The sequence below is a fragment of the Vulpes lagopus genome, chromosome 8 (assembly GCF_018345385.1).
Source record: "Vulpes lagopus strain Blue_001 chromosome 8, ASM1834538v1, whole genome shotgun sequence".
Classification (NCBI taxonomy): Eukaryota; Metazoa; Chordata; class Mammalia; order Carnivora; family Canidae; genus Vulpes; species Vulpes lagopus.
The window spans coordinates 131325894-131353378 of record NC_054831.1 but is presented as its reverse complement, the minus strand read 5'-3'; the positions used below and the strand labels follow the sequence as shown (position 1 = coordinate 131353378).

The 27485-nt window shown below is 49.6% G+C and overlaps 1 protein-coding gene across 1 annotated transcript in view; it reads left to right on the top strand.

Annotated features, from left to right (window-relative positions):
• FHAD1 (forkhead associated phosphopeptide binding domain 1) overlaps positions 1-27485 on the top strand; it is a 123060-nt gene that overhangs the window by 56981 nt on the left and 38594 nt on the right. The window contains exons 8-17 of the mRNA XM_041767948.1: positions 124-254; positions 2542-2631; positions 3870-3974; positions 10489-10572; positions 11281-11433; positions 12395-12590; positions 22558-22628; positions 24156-24308; positions 25872-25979; positions 26219-26326. Coding sequence (XP_041623882.1) covers positions 124-254; positions 2542-2631; positions 3870-3974; positions 10489-10572; positions 11281-11433; positions 12395-12590; positions 22558-22628; positions 24156-24308; positions 25872-25979; positions 26219-26326 — 1199 coding nt within the window. The remainder of the gene's footprint in view (positions 1-123; positions 255-2541; positions 2632-3869; positions 3975-10488; positions 10573-11280; positions 11434-12394; positions 12591-22557; positions 22629-24155; positions 24309-25871; positions 25980-26218; positions 26327-27485) is intronic.

Genomic DNA, 27485 nt, shown 5'->3' with positions numbered 1-27485 from the left:
GCCTCTCATTCTCTCTCTGTATCTCTATGAATAAATAAATAAATAATCTTTTAAAAAAATATTATTAAATATCTATGTAAAATTTATTTGTTTATTTATTTATTTATTCATTCATTCCCCCAGGGATGGTGTCATCTCTGCAAAAAGAAGTGTTCACAAGGGATGAGGAAATTCAACAGCTCAAACAGGAGGTAAACCAACTAAAAAGTGAGAACAAAGAAAAGGATCACCAGCTTGAAGCCCTCAGTTCCAGAGTGAGTGTTGGGTCACTGTCCTCATACTGTAGCTGTCCCCAAAAAGCAAGCAGAGCAGAGTCCCATGACTCATCTCTCATACCCTGAGCCCCGGCTTTAAATGTCACTCCCATCTCTCCCACCACCGTGAGATGAGGCCGGTGCCCCAGGGCGTAAGGAGGGCACAGGAGGACAGCGGCTGGGTGGCCCAGAGCACAAAAGGCCCAGCAGGAGAGACCAGCGGCAGGGGCCAGGTTCTCTGCAAGTTAAAGAGCTTTTTATTTTATTTTTTTTTAAAGATTTATTTATTTATTTATGATAGAGAGAGAGAGAGAGGCAGAGACACAGGAGGAGGGAGAAGCAGGCTCCATGCCGGGAGCCTGACGTGGGACTCAATCCCGGGACTCCAGGATCCCACCCTGGGCCAAAGGCAGGCACTAAACCGCTAAGCCACCCAGGGATCCCTTTAAAGAGCTTTTTAAATGTAACTTTGAGGGGTGCCTGGTGGCTCAGTCGGTTAAGCGTCTGCCTTCGGCCCAGGTCATGATCCCTGGAGTCCTGGGATCGAGTCCTCCTCTGCCCCTCTCCCTGTGCGTGCTCGCTCTCTCGTGCGCGCTCTCTCTCAAATAAATAAATAAAACCTTGAAAATATAACCATATATGACTTCGACTCTGCGAATGATGCCTTCCATCCTGACTTTAGAATCCCGATCCCGCAGAGTAAGGTTTCTCAGCATGTGTGTGCTCTCTTGCAATGAATCCAGCTGAATCGAAGAGCCGTCACCCCAGGCGGCAGCTCGGGGACACACGGTGCCTGACTGACCCGGTGCTCCGTCTGCGGGGATGTCAGGGGGTGAGAGCCCCAAGTCCTAAAGAAAAGGCCCGAGAAGTACCCGTCCGGTGCTTAGCACGGTTCTCAGTTTGGAACTCAGAAAACGCAGAGCGTGACCTTCGGGGTCAGACAGGCCAGGATCCAAGCCCAGGCTTTCTTGTCTCATGACTTAACTTGCCTCCGTGTCGCATCGGCCAGGAGGGGACAAGAAAGTGATGTTCTGAGAAGTGGGAGGCTGATTTCAGTGGCCCTCTCCCGCCCCTGCCCCCACTTCTCCCCGCAGACTGACTCCTACACGCGCAGGGCACCTGCTTTGTGTGGGGGGCGTGAGTGTGCCTGTGAGTGTGTGCGTGTGCGTGCCGGCAAGGGGGGCAGCTTGCAGGGCCGGTGCCGAGTGGGAGAAATATGGAAAAACAACCCCGATTTGACCATTCTGCTCACCGAAGTACATGTGGATTCTTTCTCCCCCCACTTCCCCTTCCTCGTTGACCTTGGAGTGAGGCGTTTCTCCTCCCTAACCGGTGCAGCTCTTGTGAGCACGTGGATGCCTGGCTTTCCTTTTTTTCTAATCCCCTTTGTCATGTGTGATAATTTTAGGAAAATAAAAGCAGATGATATTGAGAAGCAAAATTGAAGAGATAAGGAAGAAAACGCTACCCCTAGAAACCCACATTCATATTTTAATGTGTATTTTTCCAGTCTTGGAAAAAAATAAATAAATACAAATTTTAACATTTATACTATACTCTTTTTTAATTTTAACTATGTACTATTTTCCCACGTTAATAAATAAAAGCTCTTATCGTCGGTCCTAAAAGCTACAGAATATTTGTCTGGAAGTACACAACGTAATTAAGTGATCTGTTGTTGGACACGGCTGTTTCTTTTTCTTTCTTCCTTTTCCTCTCTTGCTAATACTGCCAAGAACATCCCTGACCCTACAGTTTTGCTGATTTCTCTAGTCAGCGTCCTTAAGAGACAATACTAAAGTGGGGGTTTCTGGGTCAAAAGAAGGCCCATCGTTATGTTCTCAATGTGTGTTGCCAAACTGCCCCCCTGAAAGGCTGTTCCATTTACCTTCCCTCCGCCAAGCAGCTGTGTTGGGAGATGCACCTTGCAGAAAGCACGAGAGCACCTCCCTGTATTCCTGGCAGCTCTCTTGGCTGGTCCCAGAGGCAAACACACCCATCCCGCCACCCTAAGGATCCAGACTCCGCAAAGCTGGGTCTGTCCTGTGGTGTGGACTGCTGGCTCCTGAAGAAGCATTTACACACATTATCCCCGAACTCACGAGAGGAGCGACTGACTACCACCTGCTGCAGGGCCCCGGGCGTCCCTCAGACGCAAATGGCCTCGCCTCTGGAAATTTGGGGAAGTGATTGGATTAAGCAATAGGAAATGCTCTTAGGAGCAAATGCGGGGACTTGGGGACCCACAGACAGCCCCACGTGGCCTTCTTGTGTTGTCTCTCCGTAGTGCTCGGCGCTGAAAGAAGAGTTAAGAAAGGAAGATGCTCAGAAGGAACACCAGGAAGCCCAAGGGAAAGAGTTAAAACTCTGCAAAACTGTGAGTTGAGCCTATTCACTGCTACGTGTCCCCAGAAAGACTAGACTTTGACCTGCAGGGAGCTTTGGGGGGTCGGAGAGGGGTTCCATGGCCCATTAGATAGCACATGCTGTAGGGCTTTAATGATTGTTTATTAACCTAGTCTCCTAATTCTTGGAAATGCTGCTTATAGCCTCAAAGAAGAAATGGCTGAAAATACCGTAGAAAACACACTCCCCAGGATTCTCTGGGCAGTGCACACCGTCCCCGTGGGGCTGGACGGGAGACATGGGGTCCCTGCCCCCCAGACCTGTGGTGTCCAAACTTTCATGTTCCATCGTCAGAGTTTATCTTACATGTGGGCACTCTTATTAACACAAAATTCTTCCTGAAGCATTTTTGTTGAAATACATCCACTTTACACCAACTCATAAAAACAAACAAAAAAAATCATTTGCCTTATATAGGCGATGACTTTGGAAATAATGAAACAACGGTGAAAATACTTGCACTAGAATGAAAACATTCAGGGACGCCTGGGTTGAGCATCTGCCTTCAGCTCAAGGCGTGATCCCAGGGTCCCAGGATCGAGTCCCACATCGGGCTCCCCACAGGGAGCCTGCTTTTCCCTCCACCAATGTCTCTGCCTCTCTCTGTGTCTCTCATAAATAAATAAATAAAATATTTTTTAAAAAAATAAAATAAAATGAAAACGTTCATTTCCTGTGCCAGTCGAGTCCTCTTCCACGGCACCAGGCCCACGTCCCCATTCATTAGGAAGTACAGCACCTTAGACACGAGGAAGAGACGTCCTGTTCTCTGTGCCAGGAACATTGCTATTCTCTGCCTCAGAATGGGAAAAAAGAAAAATTTCATTATTCTGTCCTTCCAGACTATGTCCATTGTGGCATCCAAGCAGCCCTGATTCAGACTGATCTCAAAAATATACCCTAGGAGAAGAGCTTCTAATGAGTTGATGAATATCTTGTACTGTTTAATCCAGGGTCCATGCTGATTTTCAAAAGAAACTAATCATTTCCCTTTACCCAATTTCCCAACCATCAATTGAAAAAACATCTACTTTGCCCCACAGATGTAGAATTTTCCCCCAAGGGAAGCAATTAAGCTAATACCAGACTAGGTTTCTGCCTTAATGAACCCAATGAAATGAACTACAGAGGCTCAGGACTTTTCAGCCCAGAAGGCAACTCCCACTTCCCATCAGGGAAGTTGACTTCCTGTTCTTGAAACTCTTTCAGCAAATCCAAGACATGGAGAAAGAAATGAAGAAGCTCAGGGAGGAGCTGAAAAAGAGTTGTACTGAACAGAACATGATCTCTAAGACACTGCGAGAAAAAAGCAAGGTAAGGCAAGGACAGGGTGGCCCAGTGACCGCTCTGGGCCAGGCCTTCTGCACGTATCATCTCAATCTCCCAATAACTCCACGTGGTCAATACCGGTATTAACCCCACTTTATGGTTGAGAAACTGAGGCTCACAGAGGTACACGATGTTAGCCAAGTTCACGCAGATAAAGTAGCTGTACTTCTCAGAACTTGGACCCGCGTCTATCTGACTCCATGCTCCTGTGTGTAACCACAAGTCTAGCCTGACTTCAACTCTTATTTGTAAAATTTATCCAGAAGAGAACTGATCCATTAAATCAAGTTTGCTAATGGTGTTGCTCAAACTTAAATGCTCTTATGGATATTTTTGGCCATGTGGCCTAGCAGTCATTGAAGAGGCATATTTTTTAAAATCTCATGATTGTGGATTTGTGTATTGCTACTTTTAGTATTGACAACTTTTGCTTTATATATTTTGAGGCCGTGTTACTAAGTGCCTATAAATTTAGAATTTTAATACTTCTCATTGGAGAAAAAAAAAAAACCTTTGATCATCATAAAATGTCCCTCTTCATCTCTAATAGATTTTTCCCCTTAACGTCTACTTTGTCATTAATGCAACTTTGGCAGTGGGATGCCTGGGTGACTCAGCTGGCGTCTAACTCTTGATTTTGGCTCAGGTCATGATCTCAGGGTCCTGGGATCAAGCCCCAGATCAGGCTCTATGCTCAGTGCAGAATCTACTTGACCTTCTCCCTCTCTCTCTGCTTCTCTCTCTGTCTCAAATAAATAAAATGTCATAATATATGTATATATATAGCTAGAAGCCCGACTGCTTTTCTTTTGAAAAGAAAAAAATACTGATATTTTCATAGCATATCTTGTTCCTACTCTTTCTGTCAGTCTTTGTTTTAAGTTTTAGGCACATCTCTCTTCTAACTAGCGTATCATATTCATAAAATCTACTTTAACAGCCTTTGTCTCTTGGTGCATTTACATATAATGTGGTTGCTGGTTTGTCGGGATTTAAATCTACCTTCCTGCTCAGTGTACAAACTGTGTGATGCTCCCTTTTCTTCCTTTCATGCCCTCTTTTGAGTTAGTGGTTTTTGTTTCCATCTTCTCTGTTAGCTTGGAAATGCCTTCCTCTTTTACTACTCTCTTAGTAATAGCAAGACAACAGCATTCAGCCTTGACTTAACAATTCCAATAGTAATTGAGTTTCTCATTCTTTAACTCTTCTTCTGATGGTCAACCTAATGGCTATAATCTGCATTCTTGACTTACCAAGATCCAACATTAGTTGATAATTATGCCCTTCTCCTTGGTAAGGAAATGACTGTGGAACACTAACTTCACTCACCCCCTCCAGATTTGTGTGCCACTGTTGTCATTTTTCTAAATGATATTTTATTTTATTTATTTTATTTATTTTATTTTTAAGTAGGCTTCATGCCCAGTGTAGAGCCCAATACAGGACCCGAACTCATGACCCTCAGGTCGGGGCCAGAACCAAGACCAAGAGTCAGACCCTTAACCAGCTGAACCACCCATGTGCCTCATCAACTATTCCCTATTTGTAAACCCCAGAAGATCTAGTCACTATTTCTCTATAGTCAATATTCATGTCCATACGTTACCTTTCTTGCTTTCTTTTCTGCATCTCTGATCATCCATTTGGGATCATTGTTCTTCCATCCAAAGAACACCTTTTAGTGTTTTCCTTCAGCATGGCTACGCTGATGACAAAGTCTCTCAGATTTGGGCACACGCATCTTTGGAAATGAATATTTAACCTTCATTCTTAAAACACATTTCGACTGAGTGTTGAATTCTGCGTTGACGTTGACATTCTTCTAGCGCATTACAGGTAACGTCAGGTCCATCATTCCATTGACTCTCGGACGCTGTTGTTTCTGCTTAGACGTCATTTACAAGCCTAACTGTTTGCCTTTGGGTAATCTATTTTCCCTGGCCACTCTGAAGATTTTGTTTTCTCTTGATTTTTAGCAGATTTATTATGATTTATTTCAGTGTGGACTCATTTTTATTTACCTGTTTGGCATTCGTATGGGCTTCTTGCATCCTTGGCTGGGTGTTTGGCGTTAGTGTGGCACTCGGGTGACCTACCACATGGGCAGCAGGTTGCTGCTGAAGGCTTTTGAACAGAGAACTGGTATGATGACTTGTGATCAATGGTTACGGTGAAGATAATAGCTAAAATTTCCCATGTACTGGGCACTATGCCAAGCAGTTCATCTCTTTCACCGATTATGCTCTCCGTTTTACAGATGAGGGAATCAAGGCTCCTAGTCACTAGTAAGGTAACCAGCCCACAGCCACACTGTCAGTAGGTAACGAAGCAAAGACTGGAACCCAGGTTTGTGTGGCTCCCGTCACTGTGGCGCAGCCACGAGCCACATGCGACTCTTCACGCTGAAATTAACCAAGATTGGGTAAAACTCCAAACTGAGTTCCCCAGTCACACCAGCCACATTGCCAGTGCTTGACAGCCCGAGGTGGCTGGTGGCTACTAGTCAGCACAGACAGGGAGCATTTCTGTCAATGTGGAAAGTTGTGTCGGACCCAGCTGCTCCACAGCCTGGCAACTCTCACAGCATAAAGAATGTGTTGGGAGGAAGTAAACCAGAGGGAGGAGCCACTTACATAGGCCAGAGGCCCTCGGTGCCTGGCAGGGGTGCTCACCAGGGTAGGGATGGAGACGTGGACTGGATGTGACAGGGGCCCGAGCCACAGGCTTGGAGATGGCTTGGCGTGAGAGATGGAGCAGGGCGGCAGCGAAGGATGACCCCAAGGGCTGGGGCAGGGAAGGTGGGGCAGATCCTTAGGTGGGGAGCCCCGCTAAAGGCAGAGTCCAGGCTGGACTTGGCCTTCCCGGCGTATGAGGGAGTCTGCTGAAGTAGAAGTCAGGGCGTGTTTAGACGTGAGGGGATGTTTGCGGAGGAAGCTGAGGCCCAGGGAGCGTAGATGGCTTTGCCAACGGCCCGGCGCTACCCAGAGGCTCCGGGGCTGCCCCACGCTGCTCGGAAGAAAGCTCCGGGGCTCTTCTGGGTCTTTTATTACTTCTGTGACCCCCCCTTCAGCCCCCTAAGAAACAGCTCGCAAAGTCGTTGCAGCACAAAATCCTCACGCTTATCTAGGGGAGTTTGCTTCCTCTCCGGAGAACCCCAGAGCCCTGGGCTCTGCAGGTGCTTCCAAAACGGCAGGGTCCCCAAGGGAGCAGCCGGGCTGCGGGGCCCGTGGCGGCCGGCAGAGGGCGGCGTCCAGCCCGGCAAGCTCGCCCGCCTCGCCCTCTCCCGCCCGGGGACAATGACCCGGCCAGTCGCCCCGCTTCCCACGGGCTGCGATTCCTAGAAGACTTTGCTTGGCAAGCCCCGGCGCGGCTTCCGCTGGCGAGCGGGCTGGAAGCGGTGATGCCAAACGGGCACGATGATAAGGCCAAGTAATAGCATCTACCAGGTACCCGGCGTGGGCCAGTTCCCCGCGGCGCTAGAGCACGGCGCCCGGGGCACGTTCCCGGCCCCGTTTGCAGAGCGCAGCGCCCGATGTGTGCACAGAGCTTTCCAGAAGTGCCAGCCCCGCTCGAAACACTGAATCCCCGCACTCACCCTGGGAGGAGCACTAGGATCACCATCCCCGCTAGGCAGAGGAGGACCCATCCCCGGTCATGTGGCTTGCTAGGGACCCGCAGGGGTCCTTTCCATCCCACCCCGGGGCGACTCCTGCGAGCCCGCCTCCACCCTGCACTCGCTCACCCATGACCCCTGCCCCCGCCCCAGGACCCCCATGGCCATCAGACCTCCTCCAGGAAGCTCCCCAGAGGGCATTATGATCACATTAGCAGCAAGCACATGCTTTCATCGTCCTTTCAGGTTGAAGAGAAGCTTCAGGAGGATTCCAGAAAGAAATTGCTCCAGCTACAAGAAATGGGAAACAGAGAGACCCTCATTAAAGTCAATTTGGAAAGGGCAGTAGGTCAGGTAGGCGAGCTCCAGAGCCCCCCTCGGTGGCCCATGCGCCCCTGGGTTTTCTGCTCCCCAGCTGGTGGGGATGAGTCAGGAGGACGGTGGCCGTGGTTGGATTCGACCCCAGCCGAGAAGCCGCGTGTGGCTCCTGCACCCCGGGAAGCTGCCCGCACCAACAGCCCAACCCTGCTCCACGCGGTGAACCCGCCGCTGTGCAATTCCCTCCTGGGAAGAGTCTGAGCCTCTTGACCCCATGGTGTTTCTGGGACTTTCTCCCTCACACTTTTTTGTCCTGACATTTACTGTGATCTTGCATCCCCTGTCTGCCGGCAGATGTCACAGTCAGTGTCCTTAAGGAAAGAAAGTAAGGGGAAGCCAGATGTCAAAGTGCTCGCTAGATGGGGAAGAGTCTGGGCAGGCCGGTGGGCAGGCTCCGACAGGCTGGCCTGGGCACGCCACTGCCCTAACGCTCTGGCCCCAGATGGCCCAGTGGCCCTTCCTCTGGTGTGCGGCATGGATGTGAGGGCCAGGACGTGCCAACAAGACTTCGCCAAAGGCCGAGGGAAAGCCAACTGGACGCCAGGGTAGAGGCCCTGACCCTCCAGGATATGGCTCCAGAGCAGCCTGCCTTGGACTTCTCCTGGGGGACCCCTCCTGGCAGCCATGGCTCCAGGGGGCCCAAGAACATTCTCTGTGTATATATGTCTGTGCTTCTGTTCTCCTGGGAAGGGGGACCCACCAGGTTGCTCACTGGATTCTCAGAAAGGTCTGTGCACCCAGACCAGCCCGTCCCCTTTCTGTGCCCTGCAGCCCCCAACACACCCTTGATTGAAAGCATGATCTGTGTCACTTGCCCAAGTCCCAGCATCCAGGTTACAGTGGAGTTTAGGAGAGAAGTCTCCCGGGAGGACCCCCCCCCCCCGCAAGACACTGAGATTCCTCCGGGTATGACCCAAGAGACAGAGGGTGGGCCCCATCTCTGCTACTTCCCCATCCCACCCCCTTATTTCCAGGGCCCTGCTCCCTGCCTGAGACTCTGCCCCTCGCCAGGCAAGTGGCTCGAGGACTGAGCCATGAGCCAGGAGGACCTGTCCCCTCCCCCCCTGAGCAGTGCTGTGGGAGGCCTCCAGGGGGATGTGGGGCCGTCATTCACAGGGCACTCTCTGCGTGACCTCTTCCTGGGCTCGTTGGGACCCCTCCCCTTGGCCATGGATCCAGAGGATGGCCTGGAGTGCCTCAGCACCCCCACCCCTGCCCCGTCTGCTTTGAGCAGGCTGATTGCAGGGGTGTCCTTAGGAGCTCACCATTCCACTCTTAGGTTCCTAGAACTGCGCGGTAGCAAGTAAACCCTGCATGTTAGGACCCTTTGACTTTTTATTTTATTTTATTTATTCATAAGAGACAGAGAGAGAGAGCAAGAGAGGCAGAGACACAGGCAGAGGGAGAAGCAGGCTCCATGCAGGGAGCCAGACGTGGGACTTGATCCCGGGTCTCCAGGATCACACCCTGGGCTGAAGGTGGCGCTAAACTGCTGAGCCACTGGGGCTGCCCGGACCCTTTGACTTTTGAGTTGATTTGGTGGCACCTATGATCCCTTCAGGGCTCTGTTTTATTTTATTTTATTTTATTTTGTTTTATTTTATTTTATTTTATTTTATTTTATTTTATTTTATTTTTGTTTTTTTTTGTTGTTGTTTGTTTGTTTTTGTATGTTCAGGGCTCTGTTTCAGAATCCATGACCATGTTTTGTCAGTAAACCAAAAACCCAGGCCACGTTGGTAAATTCTCAGAGCAAGCTGGGCTTCCCGGCCCATCCCTGCTGCGGGCACTGGGCACCTTAGAGCCGTGCCTCCGTGTGCCCTGGCCTAATCCAACCGCGCCATCTCGTCGACTGTAATCTGAAAACACTGGCACCAAGCAGGCACCCAGGAAAAGCTGGCTGAACCAAAGTGGGGTGCCCAGGGCTGGCAGATGCCCGCATATGAGCATCGATGAATACGTACCGAGCGCCTCCTCTGCCCGGCTCTGAACCAGGCTCTGGGGACCCAAAGGCCACCAACACAGCGTTCAGGACACGTATGGTCGGAGGCCCAGGCTGGCAGACGGGAGCACACTGTCCTCTCGCCAGACACCCGAGCTGATGACACCATTTACTTGGGCTGACAGCCTCAATGTTTATCTCACAGTCTGGGGCCGACTTCCCAATTACGGAAGAGCGCTCCCGGCCCCAGACTTCCCACTGGATAATTGGCAGCAAGTGGCTCGTCTGAGGGTGCGAGCGGCGTGTGCGCCGACCACGGGTGCCCGTCGGGTTCGGCGGGCAGACCTGAAAGGTAATTAGAACCTGCTGTTGTGTTCTCGGCTGCCGGCCCCTTCCAGGAAGAGCTCAAGACGCCCGCGAGCCGTACTGACCATTGGAGGCTGCGGCCCCCTACCTCCTGGTCCCTGGCACTGCCGGCCACCCCAGCCCTGGCTGGCCCCACTGACTGTCGCCTTCACCCCCTTTTTTTTTTTTTTTTTTTTTTGTCGCCTTCCCTTTGTGTGTAGCTGGAGCATTTCAGAAGTCAAGTCATCAAGGCCACCTACGGACGAGTGAAGCCGTTCCTGGACAAGCCCGTCACCGATCAACAGGTTTTTCTTGCTTCCTCCCTTCCTCCCTCGGGGACCTGGGCCTCCAGACACTGGGAGCATATGCGCCTGTGTTTTGTTGGTGGTACATATTTTTCACACTGTTGCTACACCATAAAGATTTGTTTTGATTTTATGGGATTTCCTGGCTTTTAAAGTAAAAGCCAGTTAAATTCCCTTGAAATGTTTCTGTGAAAATCAAATTAAACCACTCAGGCCTATTTCTGGTCGCCAGACACACACATTTACCCCCTCGCTGGCACCTTAGAAGTAGGGGGGAGTGGGGCCTGCCTGTCCCCAGACGCTGCGTTCTCACTTCTTCCTTCTGATTTTGTCATTCTTCTGATTTTCTTTCTAACCCTCTGTTCCATGCATGTGTAAGAAAACACACCATGGGCTACTCTTGTCAGCTGTGGACACTGACCTTCTTTCTACCTATGAGTCCACAGCATCAGGCTCCGCGTGACAAATCACGGTGCAGGAGAATCCAGAGCAAACTCATGACATTACAGACCTTTGGCTCTGAAAAGCCATCTCAGACCCTGGGAGACATGTCCCGGGGACAGGACCAATGTCCTCCTCCAGAGCCGTCACCAAGACACGTCAGGGCCTCCCCGTTCACCTGCAGAACCCGGGAGCTTGAACTCACGCTCCTGGTCCCTTCCCAGAGCCACCCTGGTGTGCAAATCTCTCTTTCCTTTTTCTCACCAGCTAATAGAGAAGATCACCCAGGTCACTGAGGACAACATCAACTTTCAGCAGAAAAGATGGACCCTGCAGAAGGAGACTCAGCTCAGCAATTCTAAACAGGAGGAAATCACAGAGAACATCCAGAAGCTGAAGACATCTCTAGACAACTGCCAGGTGCCCTCTTCCTCGGCTTTTTACAAATCTCATTCTTGTGCTGCTTGTTTGGGAAATTTCCCCAGCATTTGTGGAGTAGGTTGGGAAGAAATGTTCTGCTCCTTTTTCATCCTTTTCTCCTGGAGAAATCTGTTTGGGAGCAGAAAACAAAGAGCCTCAAAAAATGCCTCCCAGGTGAACTTGGTGCGGCCACGGAAAAGATGCATGATGCACCCCTGCTACTGACCTGGGGAGGCCCCGGGCCCCAGCAAAAAACAAATCAATAATAAATAAGTCCCCTGTTATTTTCAGAGGAACATCCCTGCTCTTTATTTGCATTATTTTCTGGCCCAGCAGTGGAAAGGCTATTGTTTGGGGCTCTTTGGGGTTTTTGTTTTTTTGGGTGTTTTTTTTGTTTTTGTTTTGTTGTTGTTGTTGTTGTTGTTGGGGGGGGGGGTTGCCTCTTTTGCTTCTGACTCCAGAGGAGACGGGCCCAGAAGTCTGCCTGAACCCCATGGCTCCCACACCAGAATGGAGCCTCCCCAAGCAGGCAGCTGCTTCTGCTTTCTCTAGAAATAAGCAGCTACTATTTGGGGAGCTTGTGCAAACGCTGGCTTGTCAGCACTCCTTCAAATCAGGAAACCCCGCTTTCTGACCAGCTGATGTGTTGATCTCAACAGGAATTTTGATGAACAGAAGTAGCCAGATTTGGTTCTCCTTTCAGCCAATTGTCCTTGGCAGTTTGGCTTTGGAATTGCAGATACCTAAAAGTGGGGTCTCTTCGGCCACCAAAGGCTACACTAGAGTGCCAAAAAAGCAAAAGCTGCCAAAACGGGGAGCAGGCGGGCTGGGGGGGAGGTAAATGAAACTGAGCCGTCCGAGTGCGGCCAACATGCGGCGCTGCCTGTCTCTTGGCCAAGTCAAGAGCGCTGCTGCTTCTGGGCCCAGCGTCTGGGCTCCTCATGATCTCGTGTCTTTCCAGGCCTGCATGAAAAAGTCTTGCGGTAGCAAGGACCTGAGGAAGGAGGTGGACCTGCTTCAGAACCTTCAGGTGAGCCCACCTGTTTCAGGGCTCCAGAAGGTGGCGCTGGACATCCTGTGCCTGTCGCTGTCCTGGCTGGAGGAAACGGAGCGTCTCCTCCGGGACGTGGGCATCCAGCTCTCCAGCTCTGACACAGGTTAATGGCACTTTTTTCTCACGTAGTTGCATGACTCTAAAATGTCGCGTTGAATCTTATCATGATGGGACATCTGTTGAGGAAGGCTTCTTAGCTATGTGGCCAAGTGGCCCTTCTCCAGACTTTGAGAAGTGATTTTTTCCTTGGGGGAGGAAAAAAAAAAGTGAGACATGATTACTGAAGGAAAATGAGACGTGACACAAGCAAAAGGAAAATTAAGTCGGGATTATGCTAAATCCTATCTCTCAGAAGCGACTACCATTATGTATCTATTAGACTGTTTTTAGAGCAGTTTTAGGTTCACAGAAAAACTGAGAGGAAAGTACTGTACAGAGACTTCCCGTGTGCCCCCTGCCCCCCATATGCCCAATCCCCCCCCATTATCAGCACCCCCCGACCAGAGTGGTAAGTGTGTTACAGTTGGTGAATCTACAGGGATGCATCATTCCCAGAGACCATGCTTCACATCGGGGCTCACTCTCGGCGTTGCACACTCTGTGGGTTTGGACAAAGGTGTCACGACCTGGATCCACCATTATAGTATCACACAGGATAGTTTCATTGCCCTAAAAATCCTCCGCTTGCTATCTACTCATCCCTCCCCCAACCTCCAGCTCCCCCAGCCGCTGACCTCTCTACTGCCTCTATGGTTTTGCCTCTTCCAGAACGTCATGCAACTGGAATCCTACAACTCTCCAGATTGGCTTCTTTCACTTAGTAACATGCATTTAAGTTCCCTCTCATGTCTTTTCATGACTTGATAACTCACTTCTTTTTAGCACTGACTAGTTGTCTGGACGGACCATAGTTTATCTATCCATCCACCTGGTGAAAGGACATCCTGGTAGCGTCCAAGTTTTGGCAATTATGAGTAAAGCCATCATCACCATCTGTGTGCAGATTTTTGTGTGGATATAAGTTTTCAACTCCTTTGGGTAAATACCAGGGAGTAGAATTGCTAGATCATGTAGTAAGGGCATGCATGGTTTTAAAAGAAACCACCAAACTGTCCTCCAAAGAGCCTGCACCATTTTGCATTCCCACCAGCAATGCGTGAGAGTTCCTCTTGCTCCTCATCCTTTGCCAGCAGGTGATGTTGTCACTACTGTTTATTTCGGGCATAACTTCCACAGAATTTTCCCATGGAAATAGATGTATGATTCTTACTCTCTCTCTGCCTCAGTTTCCTTACCCGTAAAATGAGGATAATAAGGAGTACCTACCCCTTGAGGTTGTCGGGAGGATTAGAATGCATCGGTATATGTGAAGTACTTAGAATAGTATCTGGCACAGAATAGGCACTACTTATACATTTATTTTTTTTTTAATTTTTTTGTCACGGGCATTTAAGTTGTTTCCAGTTTCCCATACTTACAGTTAATGCTGAAATGAATGGTACAGAACATATACCAATTCATCTTATATTTATCACCTTAGAGGTGGAGGGAGTTAAACCACTTTCATTCAACAAATTCATTGCATGCCTACTAGACACCAGCTCTGTGCAGGGCAGAGATGTAGCGAGGTCAGAAACAGGTGGAATCCAGGTGGAGGGTGTATGGGTGTCTTGCTTAGCCTCTTGCTTTATCTGTACATTTGAAATTTGTCATGATAAAATATTGAGGGGGAAATAAACACTATTGCTGCCCTCATAGACCTTGTGGTCTTAGGGAGGGGAGGGTGGGCATTAATTGGAAAATCACTCACACCTAAAACATTAAAGGTGACAAGTGCTACAAAGGAGAAGTGCAGGACTCTAACCTGGTTAGGGAAGGCAGGGCATCCTCAGGATACACAGGAGTTATTTGTCAGAGGAGAGGGGAGGAGAGGGGAGGGGAGAGAATTCTGGGTGAAGAGAGATGTGTATTAGGATGGGAGCATGAAGAACACAAGGCACTGAAAAAAATAGGGGTGGGAGGTGGGACAGGGCTGGCAGGAAAGGTCAGCGGGGGATGTGCCATGTGGGCTTGTAGGGCTCTGATAAGAAGCTCTGCTTTATCCTAAGCGCATTGAGAACCCAATGAAAGATTTTAAGCAGGGAACTGATGGACAGGTTTGCTTTAGGAGATAATCCTCTTGACTGTGAGTGGAAAATGTACTGGAAAATGGCCATCATGGAGCACCAGGGAACCAGCTAGAAGGCTGTCACAAGAGACGATGGTGGCTCCAGGGCAGGGGTAGGATACAGAAGGGGAGAAGTTTCTCAGGCATTTAAGAGGTAAATCAACAGGCCTCAGTGGTGGAATTGGATATGATTGGAAGGGAAGTGACATAGAGAAAGGGTTCTAGAAACCTCCAGGTTTCTGGCTTGTGTAAAAGAACAGGCAATTCTTCTTCACTAAAATCCAGAGTAAGGAACGTTGAATGAAGACCAGGTTTGAAAGAAGTGCTTGTGAGACATTCAAGATGAGGTGCCAAGGATGCAGCCGTCACCTTGTATGTCTAGTCTGGGAAACAGATGTTAATGGTGTATCTCTAGAACCCAGAAAAGCATATGCCACATAGTGGGTGCTTAATAACTGTGGGTGGATGAGTGGATGAATGGATGGATGGACAGATTGATAGGTAGATGGATGAATGGTTGGATGGGAGATAAATGGAGGATGGATGGGTGGATGAGTGGATGGATGGATGGATGGATGGGTGAATGAATGGATGGATTGATAGGTAGATGGATGAATCATTGGATGGGAGATGAGTGGGGGATGAATGGGTGGGTGGATGGATGGATAGATGGTGGGGTGGATGGGTGGATGGATGGATGGATGGATAAAGCCATAGGTGTGAATGGTATCAGTAAAAAAGTATATGAGGAAGAGAGCTGAGGGCCACACCTTCAGGAACTCTGACATTTTGAAGATTATTGCTATGCCTTGCCAAGTCACCCTTCATAGAGACCGCATGAATTTGACATTCTTAGAGCAATAAATGAGAATAAAGGAGTGATTTTCAACTCTGATGATTCAACATCTCCAGCCATGATGTCTCCAAAGTAGTCCCAAAGGTGGTATAAATTTCTTTGAAAAGAAGACAAAAGCAAAAACACGATTAACTTCTATAATGCCTGCCCCTCACATATAGCACAGAGAAGAGGATAGTTGGTCTTCTCCTGACCACCCAATGGCTCCCCAGTCCCAGTGGTACTGTTGTAATCTTGGCAGTCCTGAGCAAACATGAAATCAGGTAAAACATGGATCACAGTACTAACTGTTCTTCAAGAAGTAAGGAACTAGCATCTCTATCCTAATAATAGTGGGGCCAAGTTATGTGTGTGCCGTCCCCTCCCCATGTCCAAGACCATTTTAGTGCTTGTAGCTTATGTCCATAAATCTAGACATATATTTTATTATAAAGCGATGTGGATTAATTATAGAGTTGAGTGTCAGGACAGCAATTCCAGAAAATCATTTCAGGCAACATTTCTCAAACCTGCCATCTCAAGTGCAGAGTCCCTTCTACGCCAACATGTGCTATGGATCTAGAAAAATGGGGTAAAGAATGCAGTGTTCCCAAAACACATTTCTCCTTTTTTGCTGTCCTGGCTCACATCTAACATCTTTTGGAATAATGCTCTACAGAACGCCTGTGGGGGAAACACAGACCATATTCTGTGATTACAACTACTTGGTTCTGAGAAGTTAGAGAGAAAGCATGGAGAGTTATAACAGAAAGGTCAATGAGTAGGGTTCATCCTTCACTCATTTGGCAGAGGTTGACAGTAAAGGCATTTTCTCTTCCAGTACAAGCAGTATTATGGCAAGGTCCCAAAAGACTAAAAGAAAGGAATGAGTTAAACAATTCCCTGTATTCTCTGTGTTAGGTACTACTGTACCTCATTCCTAGCACAGAACCGTCCACACACAGATGGCAGCAGCCATGGTAACGGTAGTGAGGATGGTGAAGATGGTGAGGATGATGAGGATGGTGGGAGTGAGAATAAGTGAGGATGATGATGGTGATATGACTATGGTGGTGGTGGTGGTGGTGGTGGTGGTGGTGGTGGTGGTGGTGGTGGTGATGATGGTGTGATGATGATTATGATGTTGGTGAGAACTGTGGTGATGAAGATGATGATGGTGGTGAGGATGATGATGATGGTAGTAAGAGGATAATGGTGACGAGTATGACAGTCATGGTGATGATCACATGGTGATGGTGGTAATGGTGAGGGGGATGATGATGGTGAAGGTGCTAATGGCGACGATGGTGGTTGTCATTCATTGCTGAGCATTTCTATTCTAGATGCTATTCCAAGCATTTCCATACATTATCGCACTTCATCCTCACAACAACTCTGTGAGGCAGGTACAATTATCCTCATTTTAGAAATGAAGAAACTGGCTCAAAAACTACTTTTGTGAGTACTCCAGCATGACAAGGAGATGCAAAGTACTTCATATCACTGAGGCCAGCAGGGGGTCCCCAGTCATTCAGCGCCAACCACAAACACTCCTAAAGGCCTTCTGTGTTCCCAGTTCATGAGAGAAGCTTAGGAACCATGGTTTACTTAGTTCCTCCTGGCAACTTATCACTGTGTCAGATGTTTTATGTGCGTTGTGCTCTTTTATCCTCCCATATCGGAATAAACGAGGTACTATTATTTTCTTTCTTTTTCAGGTAAGGAAACTGAGTCTCAATGCATTAAGAAATTTGCTCAAGGTCATACAACTGGTACCTGGTAAGGTCAGGAGTCAAACGAGTCATTGTGATCCTAATGCCTGTGGTTTTTCTGGGACCCCTACACTCTTTCTGAAGATCCAGAGAGGTACCAGGTACGTGCCCAACTCCTAAAGGACATACTCTGTCATCAACTTAGCAGAGAGAGAGCTAAGAGCACTCGCTCCCCAAGGTGAGCCGCCTCTCCCATGCACACCATGAGCCATGCCCAAGGAAGGCCCATGTGCGTCACACAGCAGAATGCTTCTGAGTGTGGGCTTTGGAGACCAGCTGCCAAAGTTTGAATCTCAACTGTGCACTTACTAGTTGTAGGAGCAGGTTACTTGACTTCTCTGTGCCCCTGTTTACCTGTTCATAAAATGGGGCTAAGATCCCACAGGGATGTTGTGAGGATTAAACACTAAGATGCATGCACCGATCATGAAGCCGGGGCCACCGTAAGCCTCAACAAATGGGAGCTGCCATTATCACCAGCCCGAAGTACTTGTTGACCTAATTTGACCTAAATGTGGGTCAGATAGGTACACGCACGGGCAGTGCAGCTTGATTTATTTACACCAAGGTAACTTGACCCGCAGCCTCTGCCCCTTTTTCATTTGGCAGCAAACAGGATTTTCTCAGCCACAAGCACTCAGTTGAGTTGAACCCAAAGGAGCCCTTCGCAGGCCTCCTTCCTAGATTCGTGACAATGGGCCAAGTGTCCCAACAGCCACATGGTACAGCTGGGATTCAGTTCAGATCCCTCTGCCCTCCAAGCCCCTGCTCTTAACTACCATCACCACCTGCCTTTCCCATCACTGTCCTAAGAGGTAAAGCACACCTAACAAGCTAGGTTCGTAAATCCTGAAATAAACCCTCCGGGGGAATGCAGGTCAAGTAATGTGAGGGGAACTATTTGAAGCGTTGTTGGCTAGCATCCTAAGGGACCCAGAAGGTTGATGTTGCCACTAAAGACCTGAGTGGTGAAAGATTTGCTGTGTGGTCCAGCTGGGAACATGTGAAATGTCTAAAGAGGGACCTTGAAAGTTATTCCCCACTCCTCCTGCCTGGCTTCTCGGCTTCTTTTGATAAAAGAAAGAAAGGACTCTACTTTTTTTTTTCTTGCAAAGTCAGTTGTTTGTGTCTATTTCTGCAAGACTTTGTTACAAATAAAAGGCTTCCCTGCATGCACAGAAAATCACTCTTTCTCAGATATCCAAAAGATGCAGCATTTTGAAATGAAAAAAGGAAGTTGTGATACAATACGCATAGTTGCTCCCATTTCGAAGAATCGGCATCCAGCCTAAAGAAAAATCTGAAGAAAAAGACATGCAAGTGTGGGGAGCGTTATCCAGTGTGGTGGGATCGCGTAGGACCTTTGCTTTCACTTGATGGCTCATCAGCTATTTGCTGCAGCCCTACTGTGTGCCGGCCAGGGAGCGAGAGCAGTGAACACCGCCCGTGTCACGGATGTCTGTCATGTTTGGGTTTGTGTAAGAGACACATATAACTTTTGTAACCAGAAATATAATGAAGAATTGCTTCTTCTTCTCGAGAAGAGAGAAATCCCACTATGATTACGGCTCCTGGTGGAACCCAGATAGGTGACCACACACCCCCTCTTCCCCTCCAACATCCTTTTTTTTAAAAAAATATTTATTTATTTATTCAGAGAGAGAGAGAGAGAGAGACAGAGACACAGGCAGAGGGAGAAGCAGGCTCCATGCTTCTGGAAGCCCGACGTGGGACTCGATCCCGGGTCTCCAGGATCACGCCCTGGGCTGCAGGCGGCGCTAAACCGCTGAGCCACCGGGGCTGCCCCCCTTCAACATCCTTGAGTCCTTCCTCTCCCTAATCCTCTCTGCATCCTACTCATGCTTTGATCCTTCCCCTTAGGTTCCTGGGTCACATGTTGCATCCCACTCTAGCCACCCAAATCCATGTGCTCCTATAGCTCATGCCAACATCACCCAGGCCGTCTCCCCCGACCCCTGCCATCTCGATGTTCTCACAGAGCACCTCCCCTGATACACCCTTCACATTTGCCACTCCAGCCCTTACTCACAAGCCTCCAGTCACTCGAAACAGAATGACAGACCCGGGTCTGGATTCTGATCCTACCACTTGCCAGCTCTGCAGCTCGACCTTGCTGAGTTTCTGTGGCCTCACCTACAGATGCAAACACATTTCCTTGCTGGGTTGTTTATAAGGATTAGAAACTATCACGTGTAAACCTCCTGGCACGGTGCCTGGCACACAGCAGGTACTTAATACGTGATAGCTATTATTATAATATCACTGTTCTATTCTTGCATGCTGGGAATTCGCAGAAAGCTGCACTGCCAGGGATCAAGGCCCCAGGCATGAACATATTCAGCTCTCTTCCTTTCTCTGCCTCCCTACCATCTTTCCTCCCTCCAAATCCCCCTCCAAATCCCCACTGTCTTCTCACTGCTTTCTCCAGATGCAGCTCTTCCCTCCCTGTGTGTCCCCTTCCCTGTCCCTCCTGGGGGGAACCTGTGCACAGGGTCCAGAAGAACGACTCCCCCCTCTGGCCTCCACAGCCTTTCCCTCCCTCTTATTCCTCCCCTTGCTGTCAAACACGCGTCTCAGGATGGCGGTTCTTCCCTGGAACCTGCTGCTGCTTTAGCTCTCTTTCTCCTCCGGACACTCCTGTCCCACCGATGACCTTGAGGAAGCGTTAGACCCTCTGTCTTCATTGCAAACTTCCTGCTGTGGCGCTGCCTCCTTGCTTTGCCACCCCCCCTCCCCGCACGCATCTGACCCGGGGCCTCCTGCCCTGGCGGGCCCACCATCCCTCCCCAGCCCGTGTTCTCTCACCCAACGCCCTCGGATCTCTTCCTGGAAACACCCTCACCCCTTGGCTCTCCTGCGCCTGGCACACCCGGCCTGGCTCCTGACCCTCTCCATTCGTTTTCAGCAGCCCCTTTCACTATTCCTGCCCCTGCGAGAAGGTTTCCTCCAGGGCAGCCCTCCATCCTCCCCTCTCTCCTGTCTCCTTTCTCATGAAGAAAGTCTCCATCCGGGCAATCCAACAGCCACTCCCAGGGCAGCAATGGCCAAAGGGACATCCCCACATGCCGTGCTGCCGAGAACGGTGGTACAGATTTGATGCCACCTAAGGCAGCAGGTGGCACCATGGCCGGGGCCACGTCCACCAGGAAGAAGGCTGCTGTCTCCTAATCTCACAAAGACCTGGGTGGGCCGGGCTGTTCCTGCTCCCTGCCGACCACCCTTCCTTCGAGTCCTCCCAGTACCTCAAAGCTTGGCAGCTCCTCCCTTCTCGCCAGCCCCCACACCACCCAACCTGTCTCCTCTTCCTGATGGTGGGGCCACCATCCTACCCCGAAAAACAGCTTTCTCTCCCTCTTCTTTTTATCCCCATTTCTCCCACCCTGGTATAGAACATGGGCACTGAAGACCCAGACGTCCGTGGGCTCTCAGCCCCTAACTTGGAAGAAGGGATTTGGCCCCTGGGACACACCTGCCAATGTCTGGAGATACTTTGGTCTCCACACCCCACGGTGTGCAGGATGGCCGCCCCAACAAGGCTTGCCTAGCAGAGCCCATCAGTAGAGCTGCAGTTAGGAAACCCTGCTAGTTCCTCCCAGCTATTTGTCTAGGAAGAAGAAAAGAAGAAAAAAAGAAAAGAAAAGAAAAAAAGAAAAGAAAAGAAAAAAGGAGAGGAGAGGAGAGGAAAGGAGAAGAGAAGAGAAGAGAAGAGAAGAGAAGAGAAGAGAAGAGAAGAGAAGAGAAGAGAAGAGAAGAGAAGAGAAGAGAAGAGAAGAGAAGAGAAGAGAAGAGAAGAGAAGAGAAGAGAAGAGAGAAAAAAGAAAAGGCAAAACACAGAACAGTCTGCATCAAGCCAGTCCAGTGCTCCATCAGCCACTGAAGTCGCAGTGACCCAGACGCTGGAGTCACACTGACTTGACCCCCAGGCCTGGCTCGGCTGATTGCCGGGCTCACTGGGCCGCCACGTGTCTCAGGGCCCAGCTGCCTCACCTGTCAAACGGGGTGGTGAGCAGGTGATACGGGGGGCGATGCCTTGATTGCCTGGCAGAGAGCCGGGCACGCAGCACATGCTCAGTGTACTTCAGGGATGTTTCCATCAAGTTTACGCTCTTTTTAGGCTACTGTTCCAGGCCTGCCATGAACTGACCCACCTCCCGCCCCTGCCTCCCATCACCTGTGCAGCCAGTGAAGCGCGGCACCCTGGCCGGATGTGCGCTGCCCCCCAGCTCCCCTCCTGCCCCCACCCCCGTGTTCGCTCCCTGGGGCTGCTGCAACAAGTACCACAAGTGCAGAGCCTCAACACTACACATTTATTGTCCCACAGTCCTGGAAGCCAAAAGCCTGAAATCAGCTTCCCTGAACTCAAGTCAGGGTGTCAATGGGACTGAGTCCCCCTGAAGGCTTCATTTCTTAGCCTTTCCAGTCCCTAGAAAGGAATTCCTCACATTCCCTGGCTTGTGGCCCCTTCCTCCGTCTGCAGAGCCAGCAGCACGGCATCTTCCAGCCTCTGCTGCTCTCACATCCCCTGTCCTCCATCTTCCTGTGTGATTGTACTGAGTCCCCCCAATATCCCAGGATGATCCCCCCCGCATTGCAAGATCCTTAACTTGATGAAGGATCACCTTAACCAGCAAAGTTCCTTCTGCCCCGTAAGGTGACATTCACAGGCTGCAGAGACTACGACCTGGATATCTTTGGGGGCCAACCTGTAGCCTGCTGGGCCGCATCTTCCATTCAGAAATGCTCTGCCCTCCGACTCTGAGCTCTACGTACCCAGCAGTGCCCACACCTGGTGACTCCTCGGCCAAGTAGCCTCCTGTGATCGCTCCAGGCACATGATGGCTCCTCCTCTGAGATTCTCACACCCCCGCACCCCATCAGCCGTCACTTAGACGCCACATGAGCCACTGCATGTTTCCTGCCAGGCAGTTAGACCCTGTCTCTCGGACTGAACCTTGAGGAATGGCTTTGTAGCATCCCCTCGCCTCCCCCCTCCCCCAAAGCACTCAGCTCATGGCTTTGCACACAGTGGACATTGAGTCAAGAGAGGGTGCTCTGTGGATGGGTTTTATTTCCCATCTTCAAAAAGAAACTAGATTTGAGGCTGACTAACCATTTTAAAAACACACATTGGGTGGCAGCTCATGTCTTCTTGATGGAGGGCGGGGGGCAGCGTTGCCCGCATCCACCTGTGAGCGAGCTCTGTTACGACGTGGTTCAGAAAGCAAAGGAGGTGAATTGAATTGAGACTTACCTTCTTCTTGCTTCTCTTTTCAAGGACTGTCCTTGTATCTGGAATATCTCCTGGTATATTATAAAAAAATTACAAGCCAAACCCAGGAACTTCAGGTAATATTTTCAGTCTGAAAGTTATTTCAGCTCCTCGTTGGCATTTATATAGCACTGTGCGTTTTAGCCCTGGTCTTTCCCTGTTAACTAGTCAGTCCACATTCTCCCATGACGTGACGGGATATCTCCGTTTGACACAAAAGGACTCAGATACGGTGGCTAAGATCTCCCAGGAGGGCAAGGGCAAAGACAGGATGCTTGTTTCCTTCTGTCAAAATTATCAGAAAATGTAGATGCCATCAGATCTTGAAAACCATACTTATTAAAAACACAGTGGAAGCAGCACAGCTAGCCACATGCAGGGAGCACAATTACCAAAAAGTCACAAATGTCCACATCATAGAGGCAAGTGATCCTTAAGGAATGCACCACTCTGGTAGCTGGTACCATAACAGTGCTTTGTAGTAAACACCTACAAAACTTCAGCGGCGTTCCACAATTATTATTTGCTGGGGTCAGCTGCTAGGTGGGTACGCCAACCCGGACAGGCTTGCCCAAGTGTCTGGGTGTTCGCTGGCCCTTGATTGGTCTGGGTTGGCCTCTGCTGGAGCAGCTCTACTCTGCTCCACCTGTCTCTCATCCTCCTACAGGCCAGCCTGGGCATGTTCCCATGGTGATGCAGAGATGTAAAAGAAAGCAGCGCAATCATGGAATGCTTTTCAATTCTCTGCTGTGTTATGTCTCTTAACATCCCACTGGCCAGAGTAGATCATATGGCTGGGCCCTGCCAAGTACATGGCCAAAGACATGGATAGAGAAAAGGTGAGGTATTGGGACCAAAGGGCCAGATGGCAAATATTTTAGGCTTCCAGGTCATACAGCCTCTGTCACACCTACTCAACGCTGCTGCTGTGGAGTAAAAACAGCCATTGACAATACATGAATGAATGAGCATGATGGGAGTGGCTCTGTTCCAACAGAACTTTATTTATAAAAATTGGCAGTGAACCAGATTCGGCCTGTAGACAGTACTTTGTCGACCCCTCATCTAGCCCATGCTCCTTATTTCACAGATATGGACATCAAACCTCAGAGGCTAGGTGACCGTTCCAAGGTCACACAGCTAGCTGATGAAAGAATCAAGACAAAAGCTCAGGCCTTCTGACCCTAGCTTGTCGCTTTTTCTCTTCCATTCAGCAAATAATAACTCATAATTCTAGCTGCCATTTACTGAGCACCTGCTATGTGCTAAGCGCTGTGCCAAAAGCTTTCCGTCACGACCTCACTTAATCCTTACTCTGAGAGGCAGACACTGTTATTACTCTCATTTTCTAAATGAAGGAGCATCTAGAAAGAAGTAGAGCTGAAATTCTATCTAGATCGAGAGTCCGAGTTCTTAACCACTCTGCTGTTTCACTACCAGCAACTAGGCTAAGCATAGCTTTTCCATGTTTTTAAGAAAGTTTTGGGCAAACCCTTGGCTGTCCACCTAAAGGTAAAGAACATGTAAAAAGAGAAATGTTGAAATGACTCCTTAATTCGTCCTGTCCCCCTCATCAGCTTCAGTTCTCCTTCCTCTGGTTTCAGATCAAGATCCACAGCTCTCAGGAAACCCAGCAGTCTTTTATGCAAGAGAAGCTGCAGGAGCATCTGGCAGAGAAGGAGAAGCTGAATGAGGATAGGCTGCAGCAAGAGGAGAAGCTGAAAGCCAAAATCAAGAAGCTGATGGAAGAGAAGGCGGTAAGGCCGTCCCTGTCATTTTCTTTACTCCTGGAAACTGATGGAATGGCCTTTGCTGAGGGCATGTACTTGGGGGGAGAAATCTGAGGGATTTCTTGTTCGATGCTATGGAAGTAAATTAATTAAATAGGTGAATGATGCTGGAGGATTAAGACGAAGCTTGAATTCTAAAACTTATAGCGAAATCAACTTGAAACGTCAAGGTTATTGAAATTCCTGGAACTGGTCCCTTATTAGCTTAGATGCCACAGTCGATTTCCCAAGTTTGAGTCATTACTGCCAGTCCTGGTTTGCAACCCACAGACTATCTCTAAGTGCATGAAAGACCAACTCCACGGCATTTCCATCTTCCACTCTTTATTCATATCATAGGGAAAAAATGGCCAAGATTGCTACTTACGTTCCTAAACACCAAGCCAGTTAGAAGATTCTCTCTTTCTGAAAAAATAAATTAATTAAATTTTTTTTTTAAAAGAGAGATTATGATTGTGGAAGGGAGAGGGGCAGAGGGAGAGGCTGACTTCCCACTGTGCGGGGAGCCTGATGCGGGGCTCGGTCTCAGGACCCTGGTATCATGACCTGCGCTGAAGGCAGACACTTAACCGACTGAGCCACCCAGGCATTCGGTGGAGGGTCCCAGGTTGAAATCAGTCTGCCTTAAACCCTAAGACACCATCACCCCCAGCCTTTCTAAAAATACATGTGTCAAAACTCGTTAATTAAACTCCTTCTCATGAATCCTGACTCATGTGAGGACTACTTGAATAGTAAGAAACTCTAGGTTCTTTTATCAAGCTAATCCTTTTCTATTATGAACCGTTGACAACATGTACTTGACTTGTGCACACACTAACGGTTTAGATCAGGCTCAGCAAACTTTTTCCATAAAGAGCCACATAGTACGTATCTTCAGTTCTGTGAGCCGCGTTGCTCTCCTGTGACTGCTCAGCTCGGCTGTTGCGGTGCAAAGGCGGTCAGTCATACGCAATCTGCAAACAGTGAGCAAGGAAGCGTTCCAATAAAACTTTACTTACAAAATGCAGAGAGCAGGCCAGGTTTGGCTGATAGGCCAGAGTTTGCCAACCCCTGGTTTAGAAAACAGACTCTGGAGTCCAATGGACCAGGGTTTGAATCCCTGCTTGTGTGATTTGCTGGTAAATTTGGCCGATTCCTTAATCCCCCTAAGTCCCTCTAAGTGCTCTATGAAGTGGAGATCACAGAAGAAATGACTGACCCTTATTAATGAGTGGTGATCACATGCCAAGTGGCTCATGTCCAGCCTCCCATCTGCCCCTCACATTCTCCCAGGGCAAGAAACACTATTATTATCCTCATTGTACAGAGAGGGAAACTGAGGCTTCTTTGCCAAAGTCGTGCACCCAGAAAGGACCAACCTGGGGCTCTGAGCTGAGCCTGCCCACTCCAGATCCCTTGCTCCTAGCTGCCCACAGTCTCCCCCATGGGGTTGTTGGAGCAAAGAGCTAGCCCGTGCAGTGGCTGGCATGGAGTCCAGATTCCTGCCATGGCAACTATACCTATTAAACAACAGTCATTGACTTTCAGGCTTTGGAGGAAAGCATCACTGAAGAGAAAAACAGAGCAAAAGAAGCATTAGAAGAAGAACAGAAGAGAATCCAAGAGCTGGAGAATCGCTTAGCCTGCCAGAAGAAGGTAGGCAGCTGGGGGAGACAGAGTCAGCCTGAGCCCAAATCCAGGTCACTCACCCAGGAAGGACCCACCTGGGCTCTGGGCTGAGCCTGTCCGCTCTGGATCCTTGTTCCTAGCTGCCCGCGGCCTCCCCCGTGGGGCTGTGGCGAGCAGCAAAGAGCTGCCCGTGCAGTTCCTGGCACAGAGTCCAGATTCCTGCCATGGCAACTAGGTCTATTAAAACACTGGCCATTGGGTTGCAGGTCTGGGAGGAAAGCTTTACTCAAGAGAAAAACAGAGTGAAGGAAGCATTAGAAGAAGAACAGACCAGAGTCCAAGAGCTGGAGAACCGCTTAACCTGCCAGAAGGAGGTATGCCGCTGGGGGAGACAGTCGGCTGGAGCCCAAATGCGGCTCGAGGGCCATGTGGAAGTGAGTTCTGAACCACGGATGATGGGGTAGAGCTCGGCAGAGCGTTCCTATGGCGATCTGTCCTTGGGAGGGTTCGGCTACTCTGGGGAGCCGCGGGGCTCAAGGGGAGAGCCCTCGAGCTGTAGCCTCGCCAGCCAGTTGGAGAAATCATAAACCGCAAAAATACCGACGTAGATAGGACTCGAGAGACGAGTTGGGGCTGGCGACACGAGCACAGTGATTGTGTCCCAAAGCATAGACGAGGCACAGAGTCCTGGGGCTTCGGGGCTGTGTCAGTCTTCCAACAACATCCTAGAATCATCCAGCCTCCAGCTCCACCATCGAAGAATTTTCTACAGGCCCAGTGGTGATGCCTTGGCCTGGCAGGAAATCCTTCTCTGAGGTTGGGCTCAATCAAACTCTTCCTCCCAGAGAGCATCAATCTTCTGCCAACCTCCCGGGCTCCTGCCAAGACCTGTCCACATCCTCGTCCACATAATAACCTTTTAGATGCTTGAAAACAGAGACACCTGCTCCTCTCTAGGCCCGAATGCCCCTGTTTCCCCTTATAGGCCTCCCAGGACAGGAGCCGGGCCTCGGTCCCCTCCTTCGACCCGCTCCGTGCTCCAGAAGGCACAGGCTGGCAGCTCCCTGGCTGAAAGGGGCCTGTGGACATGTTATGTTTGGTCCCAGAGTGTTTTATTTTGAATTCATAACATTTACTTAAAAATCCAGATTTCCATCCTCTTCTGAAAAGTCAGAAAATCTGGCCCCGTTTCCACTTGGCAGAAGTGGACGGGAGCTCCACCCAGCAGCAGTGATGTCCCACAGTCCCCGCCGCTCGCTGTTGCGTTAAACGCAGCCCACGTCATTGCTGGTACCTGTGTGGCCCCTGTAGGTACCCGAGCTTGCAACCCCCGCTCTGTTTTGTTCCTGAAGCGCAGGAGCCAGAACCAGACCCGGTTCTCCAGCCACAGTGGCCCAGGGCAGGACTCTTCTCCCCTGTTGAAGATTTTGTGCTCGTGCGGACGCTCCCAAAGCTGCTCTGGGGAGAACTCTGTGACGCTGTGGGCGCAGGTTTGCCTTGGGGTCAGCCTGGGCTCTCGGGGTCTCTCACAAA